Consider the following 14,262-nt stretch of genomic DNA (forward strand, 5'->3'; position numbering starts at 1 on the left):
GAATTTCCTCTCAAATACACCAGTTGTAGCTCAACTGGCCTCTGTGAAGTTACTCTTGATTTACACCCGTGTTAAGTGAGAGGACAGGAGCTTTAGCGAGGAGGCAGAACTCCGCTGTTCAATCACAAAACAGGAGCAATAGAAACACTAGCCCTGCAAGTTTCCTCAAATGGTATGGTCTGCTCATCCAGTGTAGCTCAGCCCTAATTGAGTGGAACCATTTGCAGAGGTACAAGGCTAGTTGGGTCTCCATACCCAGTCAGTCCTTGGCTTTTCTGATGAGTCTGCCAACTGTGCGTCACTTGTGCTGATGGTGTTGTGATGAAGTCTGCTGAGCAGAACTAACACCACCAGTCATTGCTCACAGGCCACCCAACAAATGTCAAATGGACATAACTTTCATAAACTACTGACCTGGTATATAGTTGAACCGTATATAGAAGAAAAAGGCACCATATTCCATCACCAATCCTCTGACCTTTAGTTTCTAAGAGACACCGTTTTTAAAGGGGAGCCCCATTATGAGTGATCCCAGTAATCACTATTTTCTTCTTTTAATCAGTCTAATTCCTTTTGGTTTTTAATTTTATGCTTTTTTTTCCTTGATGTAACTCTTGAGGATAGGGTCAGAAATACATCGATGTAAACACTACTCGACACTTTCTGACATCTTTTCTTGGTTGCCGTAAATCAGAGCAGCTCCATTGAAGTCAATGGTGATACTCCCATTTACACCAGATAAACATCTGGCCTGGTACCTTCTTTTAGTGTAGGAGTTAAAGATATCTGCCATGCTGAAAACTTGTCAGGAGGAGAGTTTATGAGCCTACAGCCACTGCAGACTTGTACTGCAGTTACAAATGTCTCGGAAGAGGCTACTACAAATGATCCTGTCTGTCTGTGGAAGTCGTCTCAACAGGTGGGAACTTCAAGGGGAAGGGCACACCTCTTCTGAGAGAGATAAGGTTGTGCACACGTTCTGGTGGTCCCCACAAGGACAAACGTTTAGAAAGATGCAAACTGAAAAGAAGAAGGGAGCGGGTCAATCCAGAGAAAAATGGCATTTCTAGCTCCAGTCAGTTTTTGTTTTCTTCTGCTTTGGCTTCTTGCTTCTAACTAAGAAAAGCAACAGGAATTGTAATCAGGAATGCATATTGTCAGAGCAACTCCGCCTCACTTATATTGCTGCAACTCATTAAAGTTCAGTTATGATTTCATGGGTCACACTTAATATTGTTTCCATCTATAAATAGTTTATAAAGGGTTAATGAATGATTAATTGATGTCATAAGCATGTCACAGCCATGAGTAGTATAGGTGCTTATAAGCATATCAATAGATGTTATTAATGGTTTTAAGCCAGAGTAATAAGCCACCCTTTGATCTGTTGGATTCTATAATAATTCATTAACTTATGAAGCTGTCATTTACTCATTGATTTATCCTTTATGAGCTATTTGGAACCTTAATATAAAGTGTGACTGTTTCATAATTGTTCCTACATAGAATTGATTTACTTGTTCCATGTCTCTTAAGATTAGCTGCTGAATTTCCAAGTACATCACAGCATACCTGTAGGGTCACAATTAGGGAACCTGCAGCAGGGATTGACAGATGTAGGGTCAGATTTTCAGACACTGGATTCTGTTCTGGCAGGGCGTGAGCAACGGAGGGCACAAGTTTGTACATAGAATTTAGATCAGTTAGATGTCTGTGCCTTATTTGCATCCAATCAGCCCACAGCAATGGAAGACTGGTTAATGCCGAGCTCAAACTTTGGTCCTTAGTAACCTGCAGTCCATGTCCTCTGGGTGTCAGAGCGGACTCTGGTTTGGAAGTTCTCTCCTCACTGTCACCCTATTTACTTGTCTACCAAAGTGGCTCTCAAACTTTCCAGACTACTGTACCCCTTTCAGGAATCTGATTTGTCTTGCGTACCCCCAGGTTTCACCTCACTTAAAAACTACTTGCTTACAAAATCAGACATAAAAATACAGAAGTGTCACAGCACGCTATTACTGAGAAATTGCTGACTTTCTCGTTTTTTACTGTATAAATATAAAATAAATCAATTGGAATATAAATATTGTACTTACTCTGAAACCTGAGCCCCGGGCGGCAGGGCTGAAGCTTGCAACTTAGCTTTGTGGGGTCCCTGTGGTGCAGGGTCCTGGGAATTGACCTGCTCGCCACCCCCTAATGTCAGCCCTGCACTTGTGATCCCTCTAAACCTGTCCCATGACCCCCCAGGAACTGCAACCCCCAGGTTGAGAAACACTGATCTAGATGAGTTGAGTACCCCCTGGAAGACCTCTGAGTACCCTCAGGGGTATGTGTACCCCTGGTTGAGAACCACTGGTCAACCTGGTAAGCAGATATGAAATAGTGGGATAAAAAAAGTGCAAACAAGTAATAATTTATAGGGGTCTGGTGCAGTTATTGACATTAGAGCTTGGGATGTTATAACATGGCATGCGAGTACAAATTTCATTAGCTCCCAACCCACTCTGGCAGCAAGGGATTCACCTATTATCCTCAATTAAGATACTCTTCTGAGATGTTCTCTACCCAGTCTTCTGGGTGAAGCTGTAGGAAATGAACTTATCAAAAGAAGGCACAGAGGGAGGAAAGAAAGGAAGTGCTCCAGTTGTAAAATCACACATGCTATCTGAAAAGAACTATTGATTTTATAAGTAGTTATCCATAGGGAGCAGAAATAACACACTGACAGGGTAACAACATATTTGTCTCTTAGTTGAACTGAATCATCTAATGTTGTTTGTGTTACTTGAGCTGAACAAATAGAAAAAATATAGATGGGTCAGTTGACAAGTCTTTTGATTGTGTGTGAGAATAATATTAAGGGCGTGAAAACAGCACAGTGGCTGTGTTTTGTTTTAGGCTCTAGCCGACCATGAAGATGAACTCCCGGAACATTTTAAACCAGCACAACTTATCAAGGACCTTGCCAAAGAAATAAGATTAAGTGAGGTTTGTGTTCTTTCCATAATATTAACTACATCATGCATTTTTCGTAAACTGCAGCATAAAATAGAGGATTATTGAAATAAGTGAATTGCTTTCTCATTACATTCCTATCAGGAAAATTAATGGGAAATTTAGGAACAGTGATGTTAAGGCATTCTCTCTCCTGTGCTGATTGGCTGTTTGCTCCGAACCCCCTTTTACCCTGCCTCACAGTCTCTTCCTCAGCCTCAATCCACATCTGCTCCTCCTTATTCTCCTCTTTCCTCCCCTTTCTCTTCGCATCTGCTCTGTTCTGTTCACCCATCTCACTTCACGTTCTCTTTAGCTAATCCCCACCTAACTCAATCCACAAAAAAATCATGGCACTAACATGACGTTTGCCAAGATCCTATTGATCACTTTGCTCGTGTGTTACACCCCTTCCCTACCATACCATCTGCGCTCTCTGTTAAGATTGTAAATTCTTCGAGGCAGGGCCTGTCTACTGCTACTCTGTTTGTACAGTGCCTAGCTCAACTGCTTCCTAGCCACTACTGGAATAAATATGATTAATAATAATAATAATTAATAACGTGGCACCTAAACCTGTAGGCCATATACAGTACGCCTCTTAATACACATGCACACGACTCATTGATATTGGTGGGAGTCCTATAGTGGATCTAGAGTAATAGATGGCCCCGTATATTTAATGACATGCACTATAAAGCTCTCTCTTGTGTTTTGAGACTGACATTTAGTTTTGGTCCATCTCTTTCCTACCCATGCCTTAATCACTGACATTGAAATCTATCTCTTCCTTTTATGCCTTTTTACATAAAATCAGAATGGCAACTTAAGCAGAAAATAATTTCTTTTTAATTAGTCAGAAGCTGTTAATTTTAACTGTGCAGCTTTTTACTGCTTATTTTACCTGGGGGTGTGAAACACGGTTCTGCTGCATTTATCACATCTGAATTAATTTGAAATGTATTCTGTTATGTCTGATTTGCATTTTAAACACAAGACCATCTAATTTCACAAGTTTTTTTTTCCATATTGGAATTCTCTGGATAAAAGAAAAGGACAAATAAAATCCAGAGACCAAACTAAGGAAATATAAATAAATATCTGCATCTTAAAGTGTAGTCAATTAATATTAGCTGCTTTGATATGAAATCAGCCGTTCTGCTTATGGAAGTATAGCTTATGTGACTGGTCTTGTTTGGAACAAGCATCCCGATACTTTAGAAAATCAAATGCAGCTTTACAAATAAGCCTGATAATTAGTATGTTTATCCAGAGTAGCTGTGGATCACCCTACCGGAGTCCCTAGTGTGGTGCATTTTTTTTAATGGCACCCTTGTGCTACCATTCCTGAGTCCCCTGAGCACCAGTCCAGCCTCTGGTGAAGATCTAAGCACCTGTCATCTGTGCTGTCTGTCAGCAGCTCCCAGGGATTGTCCTGGGATGTGGGGATCAGCTGGTTGTAAGGGAACCCCAGCCTCATCCCTTTTACCTGGCCTCTGCACTAGCAGCTGGGAGGGAACAGTGCAGGAGCATGCTGGAAAGCTGTAGGCTCCCTGAGGATTCCCCTATGTTTCCTGTCCAGCCTGGGCATGAGCATCCTTATCTTTAGAGGAAGGTGTTAAGGTTTTATTTCCCATGAGGGAAGGGAGATGCTGCAGAATAACTAATGGTCTTGAAGTTGGAACTGAATATGTTTCCATGTTCTGCCAAACTACAGAATGCTTTCAAAGTCAACAAAACAGAAGTCAGTGCCAATGTGAAAGTAGAGGAAATCTGTCCTGTGGAGAAGCAGGAAGTGCCCTCGCCTGTACCAGAGACTACCCCTCCGCCACCCGTAGAAAAAGTTCCGAAAAAAAAGACTCCAAAAGCTGTGAAAACCCCCAAGCCTCCTAAACCGCCCAAGCCCCCCAAACCGCCCAAAACTCCAAAAGTCAAGGGAGAAGGGAAGAAGAAAGGAAAGAAAGTGAAGGAAAGCCCGCCACCCGCCATTCCAAATCTGGACCTGCTGGAGGCGCACACGAAAGAGGCTTTGACAAAAATTGAAACGCCAAAGAAGGGGAAGGTGCGTTACATTGTTCTAACTACTCTCAATGGTTTTTAAGTAGCATGGAGTAAGGCTTATGTTCAGGTGTCTCATGCAGGAAAAATTAAAATGCTGGCTCCATTGACATAATGAGAGTTTTGCAATGGAACCCGGTTGCCCCCTACTTCACTTGATTGTTTAAATTTGGTCTACAAGAAATAATATTAAGGCTTTTAAAAAGTAGTTTGTATGCAGTTTGTGAAACATGCCTCTGAAGCAACAGATAGGAGATCAAAGCATTCTTTATAGTGACCTTGGCAAGGGAGAAACAAAAAAATTTTTCTAATTTCTCTGAGCATTAATATTTGATTGAAACTCCAGCTATTATGTCAAAAAGAATCAGTGTCAGTGTGATTTTTTCTTGGCGTAAAATATTTCTTTCTTCCAGCCAATTCAGATATATGTTTATAAAGGGGGGGTAATTAACTTGGGAAAACTGGAGCTCATCTCCTTCCTGTTTAGGAGTATGTGGTGATTTTTTTACAGGCTGCAAAGAATGTTTTAAGTGTTCCCAATAAGGAAGTTGTTAATAAGCAAAATGAGGTGGAGAAATTTGAAATTCGAGAGCACAATAAGAGCAAAACGGAAGCCAAATGGAAATATAAGGTAAAGTCTGTTGTTAACTTGTGCTGCCACACTGGAGTACAGTAGCACACAGCAATGGGAGACACTAGAAATTGGGGAATAAGCGGTGTATCTTCTAGCAGAGTATAGTACAAACACTGTGCAAATATAGGGCCTAATCCCAGACTTGCTCATTGGTTTCACAAAGTGTTACTCCATTGAGTGCTTTGGTGTTACTCTTGATTTACAGAGGTGTAAGCACACAGAGAATCAGGCCCCCCAGAATTATGGAAAGATGTTAGAATAATTATGGAAAATTAAAGAAAGATTTTCAGTCAGGAAATAATTGTAGACAGCTCTGAATAATCTTACCCCTACTCTGTAGTCATGATTCTGATCTGAATTACTTCGGTTTAAATCTGCGGTAACTCCAGTGAAATCAGTTGACTCACAATGGTGTCAAACCAGAGTGAGCGAGATCCAAATCAGGCCCTATATATTTAAAACTTTGCCTCATTGAGACAGGCTCCTGAGATACATAATGTAGGTTGAATTCACTCCTGGAGTGCAGTAATCTTACTCCAGACCATTTTGGAGCAATGCAAAGAATGTAGTCCATAACATTCATTCTGTAATAGCTGTAATAGTCTTAATTTCAGAGCATTCTACAGGCTGCTTATGAGAAAGGATTCATCATTCCTTAAAATGAAACAAAACTGTTGTTTCCTTACCCCCCATCCCTAACACACACACCCCTGCCAAAAATACATAAAAAAGCGAGAACGACTGTATCTTCCTGTTATTAGCAAAGAAGCTATTCTCATTGAGCCAGATCACCAGATGATGACTGGTGGTGGTAATGTATTTTAATATACACCAGTTGAGGACAGTGCCTATACAGTTTAGAAGAAAGCAAGGGCTGTATTTAAAAAACAAAACAAAACTCTAACTGATTTGATGTTAAATCCAAAAATATAAAACACGTAATGTAATAGTTATCATTGCTTCTACTGTAGATTAAGGGGCAAATTCTGAAGCTTCCCTTCCAGAGGGAAAAGAAAGAATTATCGTATCCCATCCTTTTAAAAAAGGGTGCCTGTAACTGCCAAGTTGTTAGATGTGTGACATGAAAGCACAGTCTCTAAGTGAGCAGGTCTCGGAGAGAGACTTGCAGCTTGAGGGATCCAAAATAAAGATTGTTCCTTGTTGCTTTTGACTCCCTGGATCCAGGCAGATCCCAGTTTCCAAGTTTCTTCCATGTAACAAGTTCAAAATATTGATAATGGAGGGAGGTGTATCCCCCTTTTAAACTGTATTTGAAAACAATTTATGACAATATCATTCTGCTACAAAGACAGCTTCTGCCAGTGGGTAACCCCAAGGAACTGTTTGGATTAATAGAACTGGTGCAATGAAATTAACTTGACTGTGATGTCTTTGATTCCTTAACATCCTCTACTGCTATTAGTCTGGAAAATATTAGTAAGGGGTAACAAATACATACTATGAATTTTTCACATGTCAAGGTGTGGTTAAAACCACTTCCCAAAAAATGAAACTAAGGAAATATTGTTGAAAATATGCTTAGTTTTGCCCTTAGTTGTATGGGTACAGTTCTGATGGACTTGGTTGGGAAGAGCACCTGGGTAAAGGCCTGATTCAGTAATACACTTAAGCTCATGCTTAAAATCATCCCCATTTAGGATAACACTTAAGCACATGCTCATCTTTAGGCATGTGCTTAACAACCATTGTCTTAAAAGGGACTTAAGCATATGTTTAAAGTTAAGTGTGTGCTTCAGTGCTATCCTCAGCGGGGATGCTTTCCTGAATTGGGCCTAACTGAAGTGAAAACTAAACTAAACATTTCTGTGTGTGAGCGTGCGCGTACGCATATACATTCTGTGTATCCTAATTATTTAGTAATAAATACCAGAATTGGCTTAGAAATCTAAAAATATTGGTAACATATTAACCTAATTTTGTTGCTGTTTTCATGATTTGCAGAACAGTAAACCAGATTCATTATTAAAAATGGAAGAGGAACACAAATTGGAAAAGACACCTTTATCAGGAAATAAGGACAATAAATTTACATTTTCTTTCTCTAACAAGAAACTGCTTGGGTAAGTAAAAATATGGCAATTCGCTTTGAATTATAAAGAATAATTGTACTATATGGTTGGGAGGTTTTTAGACAGGGAAGTGACAAACTTGGCCTTATGTTCAAAAGTAAAAATTGTGCTTACGTTTTTATTATTTTTAAGTAAGTAAATTCTATTTACAATATGCTTAAAATATTTCTTAGTTATGAAATCAGATCCCTATTAGTGGTTTTACAGAGATAGTAGCAGTTCAGATTATTTTGTATGTTTATCATTTTAGACTGGTTCTCCAGTTAGAATGTGTCAATTATAAATCTCTATTACCAGTAGTTTATATCTTGGCTGTAAAAACTTGCCCTAGGCTAAAACATCAGTATTTTTTCATTCACCCTTTTTTTAATTTCACTTTTCTCAGTAATAAAAGAAAAAATCCCCTATTTTCTGGCATGGTTCTAATATCTACCTGGATTAAACAAGACCTGGATCACTGAATAAATAATACACATTTTAAAAAAAATATGTGAACTGGTAGTCTGTGCAGCATTTCACTGGAGCTGTTCCAGCCTTCGGGGCGTGTATCCTTATAGAGACACATTCTGCCTGATTCTGCACTGTGATCTATCCCTGTGTGCCATTTGTTGTTGACCAGGCGCAGCTGGGGTGCCCTTGTCTCTTCTTCTGTCCTCTCGCTTTGTCCTCCTCGTCTCCCTTTCTCTTCCTTTTTTGTCTCGTCCTCCTCCACAGTTCATTTTATTGCAGGCCTATTGGTTGAAATGAGAATGAGTCAGTGGTAGGTGTGGTTGGGACACTCCACCAGGTGTACTGGCTGCTACTGTTCTATTGGGGAAAATTTCCACTGTGGTCAATCCTGAGCAGTCCTGGCCACCAGCAATTCCCACTGGCTCTATCAACATTTATCGATTATGAGGAAGTGCTTGTGTTGCTCCTGCCCTAAAGACCGCCCCCTCCATCTCAACAGCTGAGAGAAACTGGCACGCCTGCTAATGGAAACCACATCTGAGTGCTTGTTAGTTGCTCTATTCCCAATCCAGGCAGAGCACGCTCATCTCTAGAATTTGATCTGACAAAGTCCAGATTTATTGGCCATAATGGCAATTTGAAAGGTTTATCTGTTCATTCTGGCAGATGCTTGAGGATGGTGCCTTAACTGGACTAAGCTTTAATTGCAGCTGGAGGGATATTTTTCTGAGTTGACTTCTTGTCAGTTTGAGTTTTTATTTTATACTGTATCTACGTATCCCTGGAGACTAGGCTGGGCACATTCTACATAAATCAACTGAAAATGGAATACATGGATTTCATGTAGTGTGTGTGTATTACATATGTATTGATTGTATTATGACCTAGATCCTCGGAAGGTACAAACCAATTGAAGTCAACGTAGTGCTCATTTGAAGTCAGTGGAACAACTCCGATTCGCACTAGTTGAGGATCTGGTCCTGTGAAACCCGTGCAAAACAATACACATGCAAACCAATGTGAACTGGCACTCTATCTTTAAAACTACCAAGCTCTGATTCCCTACATTTATAAGAAATGTTACCTTGATATGTGGCTGAGTGTCTCCTTGATACGCTTTCCATGTGAAAATGTTATCATTTCAGATTTTATAATATTTGTCTCTATAGTTCCAAGGGAGTCAAATCCCAGTTGAATCCTGGTGTGTTTGGGTCACTGCAAAATTTTAAAGAAGATAAAACAAAACCTGTGCGAGATGAATATGAGTATGTGTCAGATGATGGCGAACTGAAAATTGACGAATTTCCAATTAGAAGAAAGAAAAACACTACAAAGAGAGATTTACCTTGTAAGACTGCATCCTGTTTTGTCTATATCTGTGCAATTAAATTGTATCCAGTTCTTCAAAACTACTTTTTAAAGTTATTATAAGTTTTACAATAAATAAAGAACATGTACATATTACTTGCAGCACAAGATTTAAAATAAATACAATGGACTCAAATTGTATTCTGAGGCCGTACAGGTTGTTTCTGGAGTTAGTGAAAGGTCTGTCTCAACTTTAACAGGTTTTTTTTTTTTTTCTTCAGTTTTATCAGATAAAAAAGAAACGCTACAGCACACACCAGTTAAGAAGCCAAAGGTGGAGTCAGTATTGTATAAGGTATTCTATTATTATTGTACCTTTCCCTGTTGTATCTGTGTGCCATTCCACACATTTAGAAATACGTTAAGGGCTTGATCCTATGGGGTGCTAAGTCCTCTGACCTTGATCCACTTAAACACATGTGAGCACTGAGTAGGCTCAATGAAATAGTCATTGAATTACGTTTGCAACCACTCTAAAGCCACTTCATGGTGCCAGAAATGTGTAAAAGGGCCTTACTGTAAATGAGAATCAGACCCTTAATGTACTAAAGACTTTGTCGATTTATTTGTATCCAACTGTAATGTCTTTTCATTTAGTTAACTAGAGGTGACCTGCCATGTTTGCAGTGGATTGCATTAATATATTGTAGCAGATCGGGGTTAGTTGTTACCGTGGCTTGATTGCTCATATATTGTCCTCTGCCGTAGTGAATGTAAATGGAGTCTAGGACCTGTCAAGCATTCTGCAGAATTTTATTGTTAGACACCTCTCCACCCAAATGAGTTGTATGGCTCAATTCTCTTGCCACAGGACACCAGAAACTCCCAGTGGTGGCAGGGTTGGGCACCTCATGATAGGCTGGCACAGCTGTTGCGGATGTATGCTCGGTCTGTGTGGGGAAGGAAGATGGCACGTGTCACTCACAGCAATCCTCTTGACAATTAAGAAGCAGAGTTAGTGGACTGCAAGGATAGTCCTGTCCATTCTTCCTTATCCAGACTGATGGTATCTGCACTGCGGGAAATGAAGACTGGAGTAAAATATAAGGGGACTGGAAGGTTTTCAGGGAGTTTAGGGGCAGGGCTGGTTGGGGAGAAGAAAAGACAACGAAATGAACAGGAAATAGTTTTACAGGAACAAAATGTTGTCACTTTCCTTCCCTTTCACTGGGAAAAGGGAAGTAATACAAAACAGAGACATGGCCAGGAATGATGGACAACTTTGTAAGCAGGTAACAACGAGAGAAGGAGACAGAACATGAAGGCTCACGTCCTCCTCTGGAGGGTGAGTGTGACCCGCTCGGCAGTGCTCACACCCGCACTGCATTGCTGGCTCTGTTCCAGGCCTGTGGCAGTAAATGAGCTTCTTCATTTTCTTTGGGCACTGGTCAGCACTAATCCATTTCTACACAGTACGTTCAACAAGTTACTCTTAAAGTAATGTGAGCAGTGTGTTAGCATAGTTGGTGTTTTATATTACAGGATGCCCATGATTCCTATTACATGGTAACTAAAGGCTTTATTTACTGAGTACATAAGAGGAACTGTCTTTCCTTATAGTCTCTCTCACATCTATAATGCCCCCAATTCAGCAAGACACTTAGGTTCATACCTAATGTTAAAACACTTGAGCACTCTTGCTGACTGCCGTGGGACTGTTTATGGTTGGAGTTCAGGAAAGCTCTTCAGCACATGCATTGGTCCATTCCTATTCAGGATAACGTTTAAGCACATGTTTAGCGTTAAATAGGGGACAATTTGCATGCATATTATATGATTTGAATCACTTGCAACAAGCAAGGTAGACGGTTGACATAAACTGTATATATCCAAGACATTCAGATTTCATGAATAGCATAGACTTCTTAAACTGTGTTTGGGGAGACATGATGGCTCAAGGATATTTAAGGGCAATCAGAACTTCTCACCTGTACATTCATTCATGGTTACAGTCTAGTAGTGACTCAACATTGTTACCATTAGAGCTGAGCGAGTAATTGATTTTTTTGGTTCAGTGTTTGAACTGGAAGAAAATTGTTTAATTTCAAACCAAAACTGAATTTTTTCAAAATGAAATGTCAAAATGAACCATTTTGACTTAAAAAAAAAAATCCTAATTTTTTATTTTCCCAAAACCATCGGCCGAATTCAGCTTGAATTCATGAACAGTTTCAGTTGCCCCAAAACTTCATTTTTTGGCAAATTTACTATTTGACTGAAAAAAATTCTCCAAGCTCTCATTCCCATCTGATGTGTCTGCCTGACTGATGTGAAATGAGGTGACGGTCGGTCTCAGTGCAGATGCTAGAGCACAAATGTTCATAATACATAACCAGCACCATAATTGGTAGAAATTGGTATCCTTTCTTGGTGGTCTTAGCAGTGACACAAAGGACTGGATAGGCCTGAGGAAAGAACCCTCTCTAACTTGGGGGCAGGGATGCCATCAGAAGAAGAGTGAGGCACATTGGAAAGATAGCGTGGGGAAGCTTGAAGTGGTGTTGCCTAGATGATAGATAAATAGGGGACTTCCATAGGTCTGGCACTCTTCAGAGTCAATTTAATACTTCTGAGAAGATAATATAACAACAAAGCTGTAAAGAGACCCATTCAAACTGTGCCCCTAACTTTTATGGGGAAAGCACAGTAACAGTTCTGTTCTCAAGTTTTGGGGGAACAAAAAGACTAGCGTCATGCTGCAAAACTATTTGACAGCTTGCTGACTAATGTAGCTTGTTTCAGTTTTTTTTGAGCTTTTACCTTGCTTTGACAGAGTGATGAGTCATCAGATGAAGATTCGCTTCACATTGACACAGAGGCAAAGCCAGGCCGCAACTCCAAAGTGAAGAAAGAGAGTGGAAGTTCGGCAGGAATTCTAGATCTTTTGCAGGCGAGCAAGGAAGTTGGGGGTTTAGAGTACAACACCAACAGGTAGGCACACCTGGCTGATGATCCCTCTCTTAAAGCAAAATAATGCTCTGTTTCATGTGTGCAGCTAACACAGGATTTTGCAATTTAGTAATAACTTTTTTTCCAGTAAACTAGCTCCTTCTATGTCCCAGGCCCTGGAGGTGAGCAGGTGGAAAAGGTCCTGGTGGTATAATTATAAAATTAGAGGCATTCCCAGCTGTAAATGCTGAAAATCCACCAAAGCAATAACAATAAAGTTGATGATTCATTCAAAAGGAGACAGCTCAGTTAATGCAGCTTGAGGACAACATTAATTTATGCACCAAACAACTTGCATTCATTTTATAATGCTTGGTACGGTCCACACAATCCGGATTATTGGGTGTTCGGAAAAAGAAAAAATTCAGGAAGCAACAAATGGCTGTAAGAAGTAATTTCTCTAGAGGACATTAAGCATAAAATGGGTCTTCATGGATCAGTTTGGGGCCTTGCTCATCTACAATGCTGTATATGTGCTGGAAATGTTTTAGCGGAGGCTATTATAAGTGGGATATCACATGTGATGCCAAAATCGTTGAGGTCTGGCTAATAGTGAGAAATGCTGGGAGGTTTTTTACACTAGTGTTAAGCCCCAAACTGGAAACTATTAATGGGAAAGGAAAATATTTTACAAATTAGAGCTGCAAAATGTGGATCCAAATCACAAACACCCCAGACTTGGACGGGCTGTTTGGACCTGGGACTTTAGTTCAGGCCCATCTCAATTAAACCATACATATTAAATATCCCAAATCAATGCAAGGCAAAACTGATCCATCCCCTGGTCCAGCAAGGTATCTAAATGCATGCCTAATCTCAGCATGTGAGTAATCCTATTTAAATTAATGGGACTGCTCACATACTTAATACCTGCTGGATCTGGTCCACTGTGAGCTCAGCCCAAGGAACATCTCTCAGGATAGTGCCTTACAGGAGAGCCACAACTACTAGTGATTTTGGGGTGAAGTAGCAGATGCAAAGTGCTGTGCCTGCTCCCCAGTGAATCCATGGTCCTGGACAGGCTGTATTTCCCCTCTAATGGAAACCACAGAAATTCACCATGGTGATCTTCTCTGACACAGACTGTCTGTGTCCTACCTTTGTGGGGCCTCCCTGCTTTGGCTCCCCTGCAGAGCAGCCCTGTTCATCAGCTTTCGGCCGCAGTGAGCCTGCTTGAGCAGATACAGGCTCTGGGTCTCCAGCCCATTGAGATCAGGAGGAGGCCCATCTCTTCACTCTACCCTGGTACGGTCCACTTCCTCATGTCCTTTAAAAAGAGCAAAACAAATACCTCCCATGTACATGTCAGAACAATTTCCCCTTCTTGCTTTCTCTTTTCTCCCATCATCTGTATGATCATCCATCTAATTGGTGTCCAGCCTTACTTGTCTTACTCACAATTGCAGTCCCACTGAGTAAAGAAACCAAAATCTGGCCCTTCATTTCTAACCTCTTTTTCAGCAAAGGCTATGTCTGTAAAAGGCCATGCTGTCTAGGGCCTACAACCTAGGTGAAGGACCTGGGGTGCTGTACAAATAAAAAACAAATCCGTGAATGCCTAGCACCTTGCAGGAATATGTTCTGTTTAGCTGGTACTGACATCATCTTACGTTTTCAGCAGAGAAACAGAAACTTGGACTCACATCTTGTTACGGACATAAAGAGAGAACAGCTTTACTCGTGTTTTATTTAAAAATGACCATGTATTTGTAATTA

At 40.4% G+C, this 14,262-nt stretch overlaps 1 protein-coding gene across 7 annotated transcripts in view; it reads left to right on the top strand.

Moving 5' to 3' along the window:
* The window catches only part of PHF2 (PHD finger protein 2), a 145,204-nt gene that overhangs the window by 107,905 nt on the left and 23,037 nt on the right, over positions 1–14,262 (top strand). For 5 of the 7 annotated variants that reach the window (XM_073352167.1, XM_073352165.1, XM_073352171.1 and 2 more), the window contains 7 exons: positions 2,902–2,991; positions 4,715–5,059; positions 5,567–5,686; positions 7,652–7,770; positions 9,399–9,577; positions 9,819–9,892; positions 12,371–12,528. In XM_073352167.1, coding sequence (XP_073208268.1) covers positions 2,902–2,991; positions 4,715–5,059; positions 5,567–5,686; positions 7,652–7,770; positions 9,399–9,577; positions 9,819–9,892; positions 12,371–12,528 — 1,085 coding nt within the window. The remainder of the gene's footprint in view (positions 1–2,901; positions 2,992–4,714; positions 5,060–5,566; positions 5,687–7,651; positions 7,771–9,398; positions 9,578–9,818; positions 9,893–12,370; positions 12,529–14,262) is intronic. The other 2 variants (XM_073352168.1, XM_073352166.1) reach the window with 2 other exon arrangements.

Source organism: Lepidochelys kempii, chromosome 7 (genome assembly GCF_965140265.1).
Source record: "Lepidochelys kempii isolate rLepKem1 chromosome 7, rLepKem1.hap2, whole genome shotgun sequence".
Classification (NCBI taxonomy): Eukaryota; Metazoa; Chordata; order Testudines; family Cheloniidae; genus Lepidochelys; species Lepidochelys kempii.